Consider the following 19,155-nt stretch of genomic DNA (forward strand, 5'->3'; position numbering starts at 1 on the left):
AGATCACTAAACTTGAAAGAAATTGCCTTATTAGTTGAAAATAAACCACACAAAACAACAAAATGAAAACTAGGATCGAGGCTATTTTATATTAATTTTGTTTCCCTTCTCTTATGTTCATCTGTTGTGTGTCTTAAAGTCCTCATATGAGTGAAGTCATATGATATTTGTCTTTCTCTGACTAATTTCACTTAGCCTAATACCCTCTAGTTCCATCCACATAGTTGCAAATGGTAAGATTTCAGTCTTTTCGATAGCTGAGTAATACTCCAGTGTGTGTGTGTGTGTGTGTGTGTGTGTGTGTGTGTGTACATACATACATACATATCACATCTTCTTTATCCATTCTTCCATCGATGGATGTTTGGGCTCTTTCCATACTTTGGCTATTGTTAATAGTGCTGCTATAAACATTGGGATGCATGTGCCCCTTCAAAACAGCATATCTGTATCCCTTGGATGAATACCCAGTAGTGCAGTTGCCAGGTTGTAGGGTAGTTCTATTTTTTTTTGAGGAACCTCCATACTTTTTTCCAGAGTGGCTGCACCAGCTTGCATTCCCACCAACAATGCAAAAGAGATCCTCTTTCTCCACATCCTCGCCAACATCTATTGTTGCCCGAGTGGTTAATGTTAGCCATTCTGACAGGTGTTAGGTGGTATCTCATTGTCGTTTTGATTTGTATTTCCCTGATGGTGAGTGATGTGGAGCATTTTTTCGTATGTCAGTTGGCCATCTGGAGGTCTTCTTTGGAGAAGTGTCTATTCATGTCTTTTGCCCATTCCTTCACTGAATTGTTTTTTGGGTGTTGAGTTTGATAAGTTCCTTATAGATTTTGGATACTAACCCTTTATCTGATAGGATATTTGCAAATATCTTCTCCCATTCTGTCAGTTGCCTTTTAGTTTTGCTGATTGTTTCCTTTGCTGTGCAGAAGCTTTTTATTTTGTTGAGGTCCCAGTAGTTCATGTTTGCCTTTGTTTCCCTTGCCTCCGTAGACGTGTTGAGTAAGAAGTTGCTGTGGCCAAGATCAAAGAGGTTTTTGCCTGCTTTCTCCTCCAAGGATTTTGATGGCTTCCTGTCTTACATTGAGGTCTTTCATCCATTTTGAGTTTATTTTTGTGTATGGTGTAAGAAAGTGGTCCAGGTTCATTCTTCTGCATGTCGTAGCCCAGTTTTCCCAGCACCACTTGCTGAAGAGACTGTCTTCATTCTATTGGATATTCTTTCCTGCTTTGTCAAAGATTAGTTGGCCATATGTTTGTGGGTCCATTTCTGGGTTGTCTGTTCTGTTCCACTGATCTAAATGTCTGTTTTTACTCCAGTACCATACTGTCTGGATGAGTACAGCTTTGTAGTACAGCTTGAGGTCCGGGATTGTGATGCCTCCTCTTTGGTTTTCTTTTTCAAGATTACTTTGGCTATTCAGGGTCTTTTCTGGTTCCATACAAATTTTAGGATTGTTTGTTCTAGCTCTGTGAAGAATGCTGGTGTTATTTTGTTAGGGATTGTACTGAATATGTAGATTGCTTTGGTTAGTATAGCCATTTTAACAATATCCTTCCTATCCAGGAGCATGGAATCTTTTTCCATTTTTTTGTGTCAATTTCTTTCATAAGGTTTCTATAGTTTTCAGTGTATAGATTTTTCACGTCTTTGGTTAGATTTGTTCATAGGTACTTTATGGTTTTTGGTGCAATTGTAAATGGGATAGATTCCTTTATTTATCTTTCTGTTGCTTAATTGTTGGTGTATAGGAATGTAACCAATTTCTGTGCATTGATTTTATATCCTGCACCTTTGCTGAATTCATGGATCAGTTCTAGCAGTTTGTTGGTGGAATCTTTTGGGTTTTCCATAGAGAGTATCATGTCATCTGCGAAGAGTGAAAGTTTGACCTCCTCCTGGCCGATTTGGATGCCTTTTATTCCTTTGTGTTGTCTGATTACTGAGGCTAAGACTTCCAATATTATGTTGAATAACAGTGGCGAGAGTGGACATCCCTGTCTTGTTCCTGACGGTAGGGGGAAAGCTCTCAGTTTTTCCCCATTGAGGATGATATTAACGTTGGGTGTTTCATATATGGTTTTTATGATCTTGAAGTATGCTCCTTCTCTCCCTACTTTCTTGAGGGTTTTTATCAAGCAAGGACACGGTCTTTTGTCAAACGCTTTCTCTGCATCTATTGAGAGGATCATATGGTTCTTGTCCTTTCTTTTATTAATGTGATGAATCACATTGATTGTTTTGCGGATATTGAACCAGCCCTGCATCCCAGGTATAAATCCCACTTGGTTGTGGTGAATAATTTTTTTAATGTATTGTTGGATCCGGTTGGCTAATATCTTGTTGAGGATTTTTGCATCCATGTTCACCAGGGAAATTGGTCTATAGTTCTCCTTTTTAGTGGGGTCTCTGGTTTTAGAATCAAGGTAATGCTGGCTTCATAGGAAGAGTTTGGAAGTTTTCCTTCCATTTCTATTTTTTGGAACAGCTTCAAGAGAATAAGTGTTAACTCTTCCTTACATGTTTAGTAGAAATCGCCTGGGAAGCCATCGGCCCTCTACTCTTGTTTTTTGGAAGAGTTTTGATTACTAATTTGATTTCTTTATTGGCTATGGGTCTGTTCAAATTTTCTTTTTCTTCCTGTTTCAGTTTTGGTAGTGTATATGTTTCTAGGAATTGGTCCATTTCTTCCAGATTGCCCATTTTATTGGCATATAATTGCTCATAATATTCTCTTATTATTATTATTACTGCTGGGTTGGTTGTGATCTCCCCTCTTTTGTTTTTGATTTTATTTATTTGGGTCCTTTCTTTTTTCTTTTTGATCAAAGTGGCTAGTGGTTTATCAATTTTGTTAATTCTTTCCAAGAACAAGCTTCTGGTTTCATTGATCTGTTGTAATGTTTTTTTGGTTTCGATAGCATTAATTTCTGCTCTAATCTAGGATCAGGCTATTTTAGGGAACAGAAAGAAAGAAAATTTTAAAAACCTTCTCACCTTAATTTGGAACTAGCAGAATCAAACAGAGTGCAACGTGACATGTATTTTGATGTAACTGCCAGTTATGACTAGTTTCTTGTAGGAATGGAACATTTATTCAGCAATTTATGGCATGCCTTCTAGGCACTGGGGATAGAGCCATGTAAAAAACACAAACATTTCTGCCCTCATGGAACTTACATTCTAGTGCAGAGGGGCAGATAATAAGTAAAATACAAAATAAGAGAAAAAGATGAAAACGCAAGACTGAAAAAATGGAACTATCACTCTGGGCAGGTGATGCAATTATCTGCATATATAATCCACTTGGTCGGCAGAGAAACTTCTTAGAGTTAATATTATCAGGGCTCCTAGAAAAAAGATAAACATATAATGGCTCATCACCACCTAGGTCCAAAACAATAGTATTCATACTCACCTGCAGGGCTGGAAAACAAAATACTATTTATTTATATATGGCAAATAGTATTCCCATACATACAAAAAGAAAATGTAATTTTTAAAAGGAGAGACCTTTGGGATGCTTGAGTAGCTTGGTCATTTGAGCGTGTGACTCTTGATTTTGGTTTGGGACATGGTCTCACAGTCATGGAATTGAGCCCTGCCTCTGACTCCACAGTGAGTGTGGAGACATCTTGAGGTTCTCTCCCTGCCTCTCCCTCTTCCCCTTTCCCACTTGACCTCTCTCTCTCTCAAAAACAAAAAAAACCCAAAAAACAAAAACAACTTTTAGAATAAAAAGTATGATTTACCTATGAATAGAGGTATCTAAAAAGCTCCAAGATCTAACCAATAAAATGATAAAAGTTCATTGAAGAGCTAAGTCAAGATCTGAATAAATGGAGTGGTTTGTTAGATTAATGTACAGGAAAACTAAATGTCATAATAGCAATTCATTTTCATCTATAAAATGCAGTTCAATTTTAATCCAAATCCCACATTCCAAGTAATGAGAAAACCTAATTTTAAAATGTATATGAACCTCTTAACCTCTTCCTACCTGTTTTGCCTACCCTCCAACCCCTCCCATCTCTGGTAATCCACAGTCTGTTTCCTGTATCTGTGAGTTTGTCTTGTGTGTGCATTCGTTGTTTAGATTCCATTTGTAAGTGAAATCATATTTGTCTTTCTCTGACTTAGTGATAATATCTTCTAGATCTATCCATGTTGTTGCAAATAGTAAGATTTCATTCTTTTTTGTGTTTGGTTGAATAATATTCCATTGTGTACATATACACCACATCTTCTTGATCCATTCATCCATCGATGGACACTTGGATCACTTCCATATCTTGGCTATTATAAATAATGCTGCAGTGAACATAGGGATGCCTACATCTCATTGAATTGGTATTTTTGTTTTCTTCCATTAAATACCCAGAAGTGGAATTGTTGAATTGGATTGGTGAAGGAGGTTGAGATACGGGCTTTCAGTTATCAAGTAAATAGGTCATGGGATGTAAAACATAGTATAGGGAATATGGTCAATAATATTGTAATAATTTTATATGGTGATAGATGGTCTTACAGTGGGGTTCATTTTGTAATTTGTAAAAATACTGAATCACTATGATGTACATCTGAAACTAACAGGATATTGTATGTTAATCATATGTGAGTAAAAAAAAAAACTTATAAGATTATATGTATTTGTCAATATAACCATCAAAAAGTAACATGTACCAGTTAAACCTGAAGAATGACGAAGGCTAATTGAAGGACTCACATAAATACCCGATTTCTTACAAAGCTATAGTAATCAAAATACTCTATTACTGATGCTGGGTGATAAGAGTTCTACAGGTTGATAAACCTATATTTATTGAAATTAAAATATTGGGCGAAACCTATTACCAAAATAAGAGTGAAGCTCCACAGTGTGGAAGAGGAAATTTGCATATTTGCAAAGCACACTACAAACAACACATTAATATCCAGAAATCATTAAGAAAAGAAAAAAACTAAGGAAATGACCACCCTGGATAGCAACAGGTACTTGAGAAAAGAGGAAACTCGACTGACTTATAAAGATAGGGAAAAATATTCAGTCTCGTAAGTAAACCAGATGCAAAATCAATAAGGGTATAGCATTTCGTGTCCATTAGATGGGGCACAAATTTAAACGTATGAAAACATAAAAGTGCTTTACAGAGGAAACAAGACGTTTCAGAAAATGAACCTGTTGAATTTAAAAATACACACAAAGAGAAACCGAATATGTTGTTTATAGATACAAGGAGGTGAAGAAACATAAATAATCAAATATGCGTGGGAACTATAAGGAAGTGAATATAGTTAGGGAGAGAAAGAAGGATGGTTTGGGACTTCAGATAAATCTATAATTTCTCTTTAAAAACAGGTAGCAATCAGAAAGCAAATATGACCACATGATTGGTATATTCCCAATGTTTCTGCAATTAACAGTTCTTTAAAAAAGAAAAATGCAAATAGTCTGTGAGGTAACAAAAGCTTGGATTCACTGAGGTTGAACATATAACATCTGGCGAAGGCAAAATTAACAGGCCTTGGAGTTCACACAAGGTTCCACGGTGCTGTGTGCTGCAGGGGGAAATAGCCAGTGGTTGGGCACGGGAAGGTGGGTAACAAGTGAGGTCCCCTCTCAGCCCTGACGACCATAGCCCTTTGTCTTGTGGGCATGTGCCTTGGATGTGTTCTATTGAGAAAACAAAGCAACTCAGGCTCTGAATCTCTGTTGAAGAAATCAGAGTGGACTTGGAAGTTTTTCACCACAAACTCAACATAATTCTCTTGTCAACAAGCAAAGCTTTTGACACAGTAGGAGGCCTCGAGTCAATTTTTCTCTTGGCGTTTGTTCAAACTCCTATTCCTTCTTTGGACTTGGTGTTTGGAATAATTTGGCTGTGGATTGTGTTTTCAAACTAACGGTGAAGGAGGCATTTCAGCTTGTGGTTTTTTTTTTAATTTTTTTTTAACATTTATTTTTGAGAGACAGAGACAGAACACGAGTGGGGGAGGGGCAGAGAAAGGGAGAGACACAGAAACTGAAGCAGCCTCCAGGCTCTGAGCCAACAGCACAGAGCCCGATGTGGGGCTTGAACTCACGAACCGTGAGATCATGACCTGAGCCAGAGTCGAATGCTTAACCCATTGAGCCACCCAGGGGCCCCGCAGCTTGTGTTTTTCATCTGTTCTGTCTTACCTCCTGTTCCTTACCATTACCAGCCCATAGTTTCTTTAGTGTTTGCCTCTGCCATTATGTGCCTGACAGCCTAGGACTCTCCTATTGCTTTGAGAAGGCCATGACTGTCCATGGTGCCTTCATGTTACCCTTTAGCAGCAGCCTCTTAAAGCTGGTGCCTACCTCCCTAACTACTTTCAGACTCCGGGACTTTCAAACCAGTTGCTGTCTGCCCCAAGTTGCCTCTGAGCCCCCGGACAGGTTCCAGTCCTTAGACAAAAGGGCATAGCGATTGGTTCGGGAGCTTGGAACTGCTGTGTGGCTGAGGTTAGGTCCTCAAACCCTTTCCCGAGCTGCTTCCATGCCATCTCCACTCTACACTTCTTACCACTTTAAGTGTTTCCCAGCTCAAAAGATGTTTCCTTCCTCCCCTGTCATCACCACAGTTAGCCAGGATTTAACCAGTACCCTCAATTGCACAGATATATTCGTCTTTGACTCTGGCTTCAAATTCTAGTGTGTCTGATTCCATCACTTGAGCTTTCAGCCCACAGTGTTAGTAGTTCTCCAAATTCAGCATACATCACAATTGTGTGGAGGGCTCGTTCAAACTCACAGTGCAGGGCTTTGCTTCCAGAGCCCCTCCTTCGGCAGGTCCAGGATGAATCCTGAAATTTGTCCCTTCTGAGCCATTTCCAGATAGTGCTGATGCTGATGGTCCTGGGACCAGGCTTTGAGAACTTTAGGCGCTATCAAATTTGAAATGTTGTTGCTGGCCGTTTGGTGATTTACCATGAAGGTTGCACTTAGTAAACCTGGGTGTTACAGTGTCCTGTGGGTGACACTGCCCCCTGCTTATACACTTCTGCTTTCCCTCCCCTCTAAGTCTCCACCCTTTGCTGGGTAAACACCTGACTGCTTTGTGTGTTCCTTTCTGAGAAATAACACTCCTAGGAAGGAATCTGTCTACTTTGCAGGTGATCGCACCAGCTTAGAGAATGGTGACTTGGCTGTGCTCATGCACTTGGGGCAGCTCTGGGACCAGTGAGAAGCAGGTCCACATTTCTCAAAATCAAAGCTGACTCATATACTTGTATACGTCTTGCCAGACCATAGAATATCTTTAAGATCCCTCTTTTGGAATTTCTTGAAGAAGCAGCTTTAATTTTATATTAAAAAAAGTGAATATCTAGATTTGAGTCTAGACCCTGCTCCCCCAAATGTGTTGATTAAATTCCCCTTGTTCAGGGACTTCTGGACATTTCTAAAAATTGCTACTGCTATGGTAATTTTCATCATTACATGATTTGGTGTTTCTCGTGTTTTATTCTTTGTGTCAAGGTTCTGAAATACTGATCACATGGTAGATTTGGTGATTAAAGGATAACTTGGAAGGATCAGAGTGTTGAGTGGCTAGGAGTGTGGTGTCTGGAGACCACAGAAGAGGCTTAAGTTATTGGTTGTGGTTAAGGACAATATAGCATCACTGAACCTCATTTTTCATGTACAAAATAGGATATTTTCTTCCAAGGGCTTTTGTCAGAATTTAATTAATCTACTTATGTATGTAAAGCACCTGAAACAGTGTTTGACTTTAATAAACAGCAGCTATTAACAGAAATCCTCTATCAACATAGTTTTAGTCTTTTGATAATTCAAAAAGACATTTAAAGTACAGAATATAGGATATCTACATCTCTGAAACCCTGCAATTAAACTTGCCACTTCTGCGTTCACTTGCTTGTCTTTTGATGAAAGACCAAAGTTTTTTCTTGTTGCGGATCCCCTTGGTTAGGGTTCTTTTGTTGTTTTCTTTGGATGAACCCCATCACCTAGGAGAGAATTGAAAGACAATCCTGAAGCAATCCGAAGATGAGCTATTTTTAGATTTTTGTGGTTTCCTCTTTTCAGTATTTTACAGTTGTCGCACATCTAGTAACTTTTTAAAAATGTTTACCTTTCTTAAGCATTCAGTAGCTTTCTTTTTGTACCAGGTTAGCAGTTTCTGGGCGGTGCTGGCTTATTACATTATCATGTGATGCATGGTCAGCAGCAAGGGTGGACAAAAAACACAGCTGAGTTGGCCACTGGCTACAGACTTTCAATTTCCCATTGATCTTGAGCATGTAAGAAGAAGAGCTCAAATTAGCCCGCCATCCTAGGGAAATGAAGGATGTTATAAGTGCACCCAGAAAAAGGTGTTCTTTAAAAGGCTCGGTGTATGGGGCGCCTGGGTGGCGCAGTCGGTTAAGCGTCCGACTTCAGCCAGGTCACGATCTCGCGGTCCGTGAGTTCGAGCCCCGCGTCGGGCTCTGGGCTGATGGCTCGGAGCCTGGAGCCTGTTTCCGATTCTGTGTCTCCCTCTCTCTCTGCCCCTCCCCCGTTCATGCTCTGTCTCTCTCTGTCCCAAAAATAAATAAACGTTCAAAAAAAAATTAAAAAAAAATAAATAAAAGGCTCGGTGTAACAAACCCATGGGGGAAGGGAAGGGAAAAAAAAAAAAGAGGTTAGAGTGGGAGAGGGCCAAAACATAAGAGACTGTTAAAAACTGAGAACAAACTGAGGGCTGATGGGGGGTGGGAGGGAGGGGAGGGTGGGTGATGGGTATTGAGGAGGGCACCTTTTGGGATGAGCACTGGGTGTTGTATGGAAACCAATTTGACAATAAATTTCATATATTAAAAAATAAAAGGCTCGGGGTAAGGTTTGGAGGAGGAGACTGCTACACCCTTTTAAGAAGGGAATATTGAAAGACGCAGTAGGAGGGACTTTGCTTGGCCAGAGCCTGCTTAATTAAGAGAAAAATGTCCAATCAGGTTTGACAATCTGACCCATTTTCTCAAAGAAGGCTGACAGATTTCACTTGCATGCGTGTCCCAGATGCTTAGGAGCTTTCCAAGCTCGGGTTTGGTAATCACAACAGCAACTGGGCTGGAACTGCTGCATTGCTGGCTGGCAGGCAGGGGTGACAGGCTGCCTGCTCCCCCTAGCTTCACTCTGACACTGTGAACTTTGCTGATTTACTGGAGAAAAACACATGCCACACATGGGCACACACACACTTCATATTTTCAAATACCTTACAATAAACTCCCAAGTCAACTCCTGTGACATCAAGGCTGAACCTCTAGTGCAAGCTTCTGGAAGTTGTTTTCTGTACCGACTGAAGGATGGGAATGTCAGTTTACAGAGTTCGAACAGAGGCATCTTGTTGCCACACAGAACTTTGCTGACATTAATGCCCGACGTGTTCTACCCCTGCCTGGCCACTGGACACTGCCATCTGGCATTCTTCTAGTAAAAGCCATTGTTGTGAGGGGTTGGCTCGGGTCCCTTTTGGGATGCTTTGGGTTACCATAGCCAAGCCTCCCTTTGTTGGTAGCACAACAGCTGCTGTCCAGTGGTCCACTCGTGATGGTTTTTCACTGTTATTTTCAGCGTGCTTCTGAGGAAAACTGTGTTGTTGGGTAGATCCGCTCTTGCTCTGGGAAGTCAGAAGCTCCCAGTCCTAACCAGTCCTGTGACCTCAGCTAAGTTACTTGACTTCTCTGTAACTCAGTCTTTTGTGTGTGTGTGTGTGTGTGTGTGTGTGTGTGTGTGTGTGTGTGTGTGTGAGAGAGAGAGAGAGAGAGAGAGAGAGAGAGAGAGAGAGAGAGAGAAAGAGAGAGAGAGAGATATCTTGGTGCATTCCAGTTCTCAATCACATTTTTGTCCATGAAGTTGCTTAATGATAGTCATAACGTCCAAGGTGCTGCTGCTTAGATCGTTCTTAGACCCTGCCCCTGCTGACTGACTTGGGCTCTGAAGAAATCCAGATTGCTCTGCCACTAGATCCCTGAAATTCCAGAAAACGTACTTAAAACTTTTGCCAATGGAAATGGTTTGCAGATTGACCAGGCTTCATTATTCAAGTGTTAGTATAGTCAGAATCTGGCCTCACCGTACCTCCCCTGTATGTTTTTGCTGGAGTATTGTTTTAAAACGTTTGTTTACTTCTGAGACAGAGAGAGAGCAGGTGCACAAGCAGGGGAGGGGCAGAGAGAGAGGGACAGAGGATCCAAAGTGGACTGTGAGCTGACAGCAGAGAGCCCGATGCAGGGCTTGAACTCATGAACCATGAGATCATGACCTGGGCAGAAATCAAGCATCAGAGGCTTAGCTGACTGAGCCACCCAGGTGCCCCCCCTTGCTGGAGTATTTTAGAGCAAATTCCAGGCAGCGTATTATTTCATCTCTAAGTACTTCAGTATGTTTTTCTGGCAAATAAAAAAAAAAAAATTAAACACATATAACCAGAAATCTATCCTAACACCTAACACAATTAAAAATAATTCTGGGATGTCTGGGGTGGCTCAGTTAAGCCTCCACTCTTGATTTCAGCTCAGGTCATGATCTCATGGTTCAGGGGATGGAGCCCTTCGTTGGGCTCTGTGCTGACAACACAGAGCCTGCTTAGGATTCTCTGTCTCCCTCTCTCTCTCTGCCCTTCCCCCGCTTGCACACATGTGCTCTCTACTCTCTAAAAACAAACTTAAAAAAATAATCCCATAATATCATCTAATACCCAGATACTGTTAAATTTCCCTCCAGTGTCTCACAAATAACATTTTACTTCATATCAGGATTCAGACACAGCCTACAAATTCTATTTGGTTGATATGGGTTTTTGTGTTTTCTATTTAAAAAAAAAAAAAAAGCTTTATGGAGATGCAGTTTACATGCCATATAATTTGCCCATTTATAATGTATGGTGTTTTTAGTGTATTCACAAGATTGTGCAACCATCACCCAATCTAATTTTAGAACACTTGTCCCTCCTGATATAAACCATTTGTCTATTCACAGCCACTCCTCAAATCCCCATCCCCACCCCCAGCCTCTGCAAGCACTGATCCTATCTATAGATTTGCCTATTCCAGAAATTTCCTATACATGATACCACATCATATGTGGTCTCTTGTAATGGACTTCTTCCACTTAGCACAGTGTTCCCATGTTGGCTCTTGTATCACACTTAATTGCTTTTTATTGCTGAATCATGTTCCATCAAATGGATCAACCACATTTTGTTTATCCCTTCATCAGTTGATGGACATTTGAGTTGCTTCTACCTTTTGGCTATAACAAATACTAGGAACGTTCATATACAGATGTTTGTGTCAACATGTTTACATTTTTCCTGGATACATGCCTAGGATTAGAATTGCTGTCTAATATTTTGAGAGACTACCAAGTTGTTTTCCACAGCAGCTGCACCATTTTACATTCCCACCAGCAATACATGATTCCAATTTCTCCATATCGTTGCCAACATTTATTGTCCATTTTGTTATTGTAGCCCTCTTAGTGGATATGTGGTATCATACTGTAATTTTCTTTTAATGTCCCTGGTGGCTACTGATATTAGGTATATTTCATGTGCCTTTGGCCAATTGTGTATCTTCAGAAAAATGCTTTTACGGATCCCCTTCCCATTTTTTGATTGGGTTGTCTTTTCATTGTTAGGTTGTAAGATTTCTTACATTTCTTACATAATACCCTTATCAGGTACTTAATTTGCAATGTTGTCTCCCATTTTGTGGGATACTTCCTCACTTTCTTGATGGTATCACTTGGACTTAGGAATTTTTTATTTTGATGTAGTCATACTTTTTCTTTTACTGAATGTGCTTTTGTTACTGTATCTTAAGTCCTGGTCTAACTCAGGGTCATAAGGTTTTATTCCTATATTCTGTTTTATCCCTATATTCTAGGAGTTTTACAGTTTTAGCTTAGATGTGGGTCTCTGATCCATTTGGGGTTACTTTTTGTGTTTGGTGTGAAGTAGAGGGTCAACTTCATAGTTTTACTTATGGATATCCAGTTGTCTCAACACCATTTGTTAAAAGGACGATTCTGTTCCCAGTGAAAAACGACTTCTTTGCAGTAACTTAACCAGCTATAAAGGTAAAGGTTAATTTCTCGACTCTTGATTCTATTCCATTGACCTGTCTATTCTTAGGTCAGTACTCCACTGTTTTTATTACTGTAGCTTTGTGGTAAATATGTTTATTGAAACTCTTTTAATCGGTTACTATGTCCTCTTTTTCATATCTACCACCAAGCTGTTTATTTGTGAGCAACCTGGGTTCTTTTTATAGAATTGCCTAACTTAGACTTGGGCTTATTGTACCCTGGTGGTATCACTTACCATGTTCTTTCTTCTCTCTTTTTGTAAACCAATATTTAGATTTAACGTCTTAATTAAATTCAGGTTAAATTATATTCTTACTTGCTCTTTATTGCCAAGAATACTTCCTGGGTGGGGCTGTATATTTCCTGTTACATCAGTTAGGAGACATGTGCTGTCTGGTTATCCTACTATGATTGATAACAAAATCGATTAAGTGGGTTTGAGTCAGACTGAACCATCTACTATAAAGCTCTCCATTAACTTGTCACTTACTGATTTTAGCAGCCACTCAGCCTTGTTTTGATCTATTGCTTATTTCACTAGAAGCTATAAAATGATGATTTTGGACTCCTTTTCTACTTCTCTATTGGTTAGCTTTGTTTCTTGCCCTAAATCAGTTTTCAGTAAGAGTTGATGCCCTAGCCACCTATTAAGGTGACCACTGATTATTTTAAAGGATCTTTATGGGATTTCATAGATCTTTGTTTTTACCCATTGTGGTCATCAATTTTTATGACATTCTGATTGCCCCATAGCATGAAATTAGCTATATGATGTGTGGCATTTGCTTGAAAATAATCCTGGGGAGGGAATAGGTGAAGTCAGGAATGGCCGTGAATTAAAATTGTTGAAGCTCCATGGTGGATTCATCATCTCTCTTCTTTTGTAGAAGGTTTTACAAATCATCCTCTTATTGGCCAATGGTTACCCCTTGATGTCAGTCCAGTGTCCTTTTGATAGCTTCTTTGATCTCAGGCCTAAGAAGCCCCAAGAACATTTGATACATTTCCTACCCCAGAGTTAGAATCAGTCACTTCTCCAGGGATTCTTGATTCCTTTTAGCAAGAAATGGTATTTGGAGGCCACCTGGTTGAGGCCTTGGGGGGTACTCATTGCCACCTTGCCTTTAGCTCCCTCTGTGGACATACTAAAAAATGTTTTTCAGAAAAAAGAATGAATCAGACATTCAGACCAGTATGTCCAATTTGAATGAAAGATTGCCAAGATTTTCAGTTAGCTTTTTTGTTTTTTGGGTTTTTTTTTTTTTTTTTTTTTTGCTTCATTTTGATCTGCTAACAAGTTTGGTTTCTTACAACTAACGTAATTACCATTTACTTTATCTTAATTATATATCATGCAGTATAACCTAATTTTGTAGTGTGTGGTGTATTTGTGTGTTTAGTAGAGAAAGGGTAGTAGTTTTAAAATAAAGCTATCAATATTTAGTATGTCTTCTGTAGTTCATTTTAACTTTAAGACCTATCTCACGAGGGATGTATACTTAAAAGACTTGTTCCAATGTTATTTAAAGTCATTTTTCTCCTTGTAGTTAGACTGTCAACTTGATAAACTGCTAGGTTGATTTTTTTCAGTTTGCTTTGGATTTTTAGGTGTTGAATTTTTTCCCTCCGCTTTGTGATTCTAGGTGGTTCTAAAGTGATAACTGTAAAACAAGGAATATCCAGAGATTTTTTTTCCATCCTTGTTCCCTTTGCGCCGTTTTTCCCTTGTTTCCACAGAGAATCATTTTAGTTAGTACTAGGTGTATCCTTGTATTGTTTTAAAAATACACATTAACGATATAAAATGAAAAATGCTTTCTTTCCTTTATCACAAAGACACTCTTGTACCCTTTGCTTTGTCATTTCATGATGTATCATGGAATTTCTTTCTTCTTTTTTTTTATTTAAAAATTTTTAATGTTTATTTATTTTTGAGAGAGAGAGAGAGAGAGACAGAAGGTGAGTGGGGGAGGAACAGAGAGAGAGGGAGACACAGAATCTGAAGCAGGCTTCAGGCTCTGAGCTGTCAGCACAGAGCCCATTGCAGGGCTCGAACCCACGAACCGTGAGATCATGACCTGAGCCGAAGTCAGATGCTTCACCGACTGAGCCACCCAGGTGCCCCTGGAATTTCTTTCTTCTTAATGTTAGTTTGTTCTTTATATCAGACTGGTTTTATATTTGTGTCCTATTGAAGTGCATTGTGGGATGTGATAGTCCATTCTTAATTTGTACCATCAAATACTGGGAGAGTTAGTGAACTGAGTTGTACAAAAAGTTTGTTTTCTTTGCTTCACATCATAGAACAAATGCCTTACTTTTTTTTTTTTTTTGTATTCTCTCTCAGTCTAAAGGAATTCCTGCCCAAAGAATACATCAAGCAGAGAGGAGCTGAAAAGAGAATATTTCAGGTATTGGAAATATACAGAACTTTATTATTCCTCTCACTCCCTATCTCATCTATTAGTATGAGAGGGGCCTCTGCACCTAATAGTTTCGTACCCCGTGCATGTACTCTACTTATATCATAAATGATTAGTGGCTCAAGAGTAAAGAAGCTGACAGTTCTACTCTGGGCAGATTTATTATCTTAATCCGTACCTTCTTGCTAAAGGTTACTTAGTCCTTCTGAGAAAAATGTGCATACATTTAATTTTAAAGGCATTATCTTGGTAGCATGGAAACAAGGTGATTTGCTATTAAAATGCACTGAGGAAGAAGCTACAAGTAGCTTCTTTGTCCTGATATTTGTCCTTTGAAGCTTGGAATTTGAAAATTTGTATCTTTTTAAAATCTGTTTTTTTTTCCCCCTAAAAGAGAGTTGTATGTTCTAGGCCAAGAGTAAAAAAAAAAAAGAAAAAAAGCCCTATTATCAGCTTTGCCATGCAACAATCACACCAGTGAATCCAGAATATCAGTCGCTTTTGGTACTGAAATGTAAATATAAGTTGAAATAGAAATTTCCTGTGTATAAAACATATTTTTTACCCTGTCTTGTTTCCAAGCCCTCTAATATGCAGGTATTTATATATCTGGGTCTTTGGGAAACTGCATATCTTGCATGCATGTTAGAATTATACCTCTCCTGGAGAACATTGTTGTAGCTCTCATTGAAAGCATTGCTTCTGAACCTATTGGGATATGGAGTTCTCCAAGAAGTTGATGACACTCTGGGACCCTGGTCTGCCATGCTGCACTGTGGGAACTTCTGTGTATAGTTACAACATCTCTAGGGAGTTTGGGGTCCAGTTCTAGTTAACAAGCCCTGCATTCGCGCTTTCTCTGTGCTCCGGTCCTTGGTCAGCCGGTACATGGGTCACGGAGAGGTCTGGAACACAAAACTCGATGACTGATCATTCCCAGCAACTGTACGTGGCATATATCTTAACCACCTCTCCCCAGTCCACCTGCTGGCAGAACTCCAATAACTGATCCTTGCTGCTGTCACTTGTAGGAGCATAAGAACTGTGGAGAGATGAGCGAAATAGAAGCCAAGGTCAAGTATGTGAAACTCGCCCGATCCCTCCGGACGTACGGTGTGTCCTTTTTCCTGGTGAAGGTAAGTGGGCAGGGTGCAGAGGGGGTTTGCCTCTACCACCTCCGCTATTAAAGTATCTGCTATCAGGCTGGGTTTGTTGTCCTTAGACCCCTAGTATTTGCGGATGAAGCAGCTGGCCAGTGGTGACCAGTTTAGCCATGGGACAGACATGAAGTGTGTGAGCTCTAAGGCTGGTGAGGGAGCCTGGCCGCCCACAGGCCTCCGGGCACTTGTGTCTTGCCTTGGCACACTGTTGATGGTACAACGTCACCGAAGGGGCACGTTTATGTCTGCTTGTGAACACTCTCCTCTGGAAGTGTTTGACTTTAAGATTACCAAGAACGCCCTGGACTATGTGCAGGCTGTTGATGACTGCATACCGAATTGATGTGGTGAACGCAGCACTTACTTTGTATAATTGACCTGAGCTGGGCGATTTTTTGTGGCCGTCAGATCTCTTTTCATGGGAATTGTGTGCCTTCCTACTAGAAGGAAAAAGGTGGATCTTTGAAATTCAAGACTGAGGCCCTTGATGGGTGTGTTCCTAGGTGGACTGGAAAGTACTCTCATTAGCTTCTTTCCCCCTTGGTCCATCCTGACCTCACATACTCTATTTTAGTCATCTCACTAATAGGTTTCATTGATTTCCACTTGTTTTGCTGTGATTCTTGGCTTCCTGCCTTTTGCCCTTGGCCCTGGAGAAAACTCCACCCTGTGGTGGGGTTTCTCATGTTGCTTTACACAGAGGGGAGTATTACCCACTGAGCTGCAGCTGCTTTCAGGGACAGAAGTCCCAAGGCCAGAGTCAGAGTGATTTAAGGAGGTTACTCTCCCCACAGCTCAAGAGAACTGGAGAAGAAGAAAGTTATACTGTCCTCTAGGATGTTTGGGGATAGAGATGCTTTTCTTGACTCAACTCCCCACTGGAGGAAGGTGCCTCATTTGGGCTGAGAAGAAACAAGGATGTTTGTTACACTGAAAAGAAAGTGATCTGCTTCATGCTGAGGAGCTCCTTAAACTGAACAGCTCTCGGTTTTACACCCGAAAATGCCAGAGCCTTTGCAAATGATGAATGCATAGGTGAATCACTGTGTTTTTCAGAAAAACAATTTAGAAGCTGAATTTTTTATATTTAGTGTGAGTGTGTAACTATCCATGAACTTTTGAATGGGGCTGACACCTTGTCGGTAAAAATGACTCCATCCCCCAAGACAGCAACAGGAACATAGAGTAAACAGTTACGTGCCAAGGATATCTTACTGAAACCTGTCAGCAGCCCCCTGGAAGAACTACCATAACTTTCTTTTTACAAATGAGAAAAAGAGGCCCCAAAAGATCAAATGAGTTAGCTGGGGCCCAAGGCTAATACCTGGAGGAGGCAGGACTTGAATTGAGGTATCTCTGATTTCAAAGACCTTATTCCCTGCCTTTGCACTCTGCTGCTTGGCTAAGGTGAGCCCGTTGGAACTGTAGTCACCTGCTCTCATCACCCTAGCTCTTACATCATCACCATGAACAGATGGCAAGGTCTTCTTGTTATAGAAGAAAAAGCTGCTTTTCATGGATGATTCTGAAGAACAGTACATGACAGCTGAGTCCCAGTACCTAAGAGGTTAAACAGGTTCTCGGCATGTCTGATGCTTTGGTGTCGGTTTCCATGTTCTTGAGTTTTTCTGTAGTCCTTTATGTGTAAAATTCACCTCTTGCGTTCGTATCGTTTTCCATTAATACCATCACACTTGATACAGTCAGTTCCAGTGATGTGCATGTAGCTCAGGAAATTTAGGAAAATACGTAGCACACAGCAACCTACACGTAATAATTAGGAAGGGCACTTGAGCGGCAGTTCCAGAAAAAATAAAATGTTCCCCAAGGATAATTTAGGGCCTGAGAAAAATATGCTTATGGTAGTAGAATAATTAGAGACTGAGCACAGATCTTGTTATTGCAAGGTCTTGCAGATTTACACAAAGAAAAACTTCTTTTACAAAAGCTTTTAAGGCAAAATAGGAATATAACGGAAATTGCCTTTCTCCCTCTCTCTCTCTTCTCCTTTTCTTCTTCCTTTCTTGTCTTTGTTATTTTTTTTTTTAAATTAACATCCCTTTGAAGAAAGGCCAGGATCAATTTTCATATGCATGTTAGGTATTCAAATTTTGGTTTTCTTTAGTTTTAATTTTGTGACTTGATCAAAGTGAGCAACCTGCCCACTTTAATATTTTGCCCAGTGGTCCTATTTGTACACATTTAAAAATGTTTTCAGAATATTTCTTTTTATAGATGTTTATTTATTTTGAGAAAGTGAGCAAGCCTGAGCAAGGTAGGAACAGAGAGAGAGAGAAAGATAGGGAATCCCAAGTAGGCCCCATACTCTGTCAGCATAGAGCTGGATGCAGAGCTTGATCTCACAAACTGTGAGATCATGACCTGAGCCAAAACCAAGAGTCAGATGCTTAACCAGCTGAGTCGCACAGTTGCCCCTAAAATTGATCCTAATAAATAGTTTGCATGACCTCAGTTTGCCCTATTTTAAAATTAGTACAGCTGAGGAGTAATTTCATATTATGAATTATGAACCTTAATCAGATCAGTAGGTCAAATCAGATGGCCTCATATACAGTGAAATATCTACAAAAGAAATACAGAAAACAGTCCCATTTACAATAGCATCAGAAACAATAAATTACTTAGGAATAAATTTAGTCAAGAAAGTCAAAGATATACACACTGAAAACTTTAAGGCACTGGTAAAAGAAATTTGAAAATGACACAAATAAATGGAAAGATGTCCCAGGTTCATGGATTAGAACGGTTAATATTATTATTTTTTTAAACATTTATTTACTATTGAGAGACAGAGACAGAGCACTAGCATGGGAGGGACAGAGAGAGGGAGACACAAAATCCAAAGCAGGCTCCAGGCTCTGAGCTGTCAGCACAGAGCCTGAAGCAGGGCTCAAACTCACAAACCAAGAGATCATGACCTGAGCCAAAGTCAGATGCTTAATCGACTAAGCCACCCAGGCGCCCCTAGAACAGTTAATATTATTAAATCAACTATTCACTTAGCATAATTTCAGCCTACAGGTTTGTGTACATGTTATAACAATATACACAGTTATTTTAACTTTTAGAATTATTTTTACAATCAGTAAGTTGGTCAAGTAAATGTACAAACGTATGTCAATGTAATGAATTCATATGTGCGTGTGTATAGATAAGCACAATCATTTAAGACATAGGATGAAAAGAGGTCCCACATAGAGTAGCGCGTGCGTGCACGCACACACGCACACACGTTGTATGGCTAAGGGATAGTAAGTTTTTTAAAAGTATAAATAACATAACAGATTTCTTTAGGACCCCAACCTAAACATGCTATTAATTGTGAAAGAGTTGCATTGGCATAATTTAGGAAGTTAAAAATGAGTGAACAGCTTCTCAATCCTTATTTATATAGGCTATTAGAAATGTAAATAAGTCAATGAAATTACA

The 19,155-nt window shown here is 39.7% G+C and overlaps 1 protein-coding gene across 5 annotated transcripts in view; it reads left to right on the forward strand.

Annotated features, from left to right (window-relative positions):
* TLN2 (talin 2) overlaps positions 1 to 19,155 on the forward strand; it is a 439,937-nt gene that overhangs the window by 253,526 nt on the left and 167,256 nt on the right. For all 5 annotated transcript variants that reach the window (XM_040492868.1, XM_040492871.1, XM_040492869.1 and 2 more), the window contains 2 exons: positions 14,470 to 14,533; positions 15,577 to 15,681. In XM_040492868.1, coding sequence (XP_040348802.1) covers positions 14,470 to 14,533; positions 15,577 to 15,681 — 169 coding nt within the window. The remainder of the gene's footprint in view (positions 1 to 14,469; positions 14,534 to 15,576; positions 15,682 to 19,155) is intronic.

Source organism: Herpailurus yagouaroundi, unplaced genomic scaffold (assembly GCF_014898765.1).
Source record: "Herpailurus yagouaroundi ecotype Mexico unplaced genomic scaffold, PumYag 184, whole genome shotgun sequence".
In the NCBI taxonomy this organism is placed as follows: Eukaryota; Metazoa; Chordata; class Mammalia; order Carnivora; family Felidae; genus Herpailurus; species Herpailurus yagouaroundi.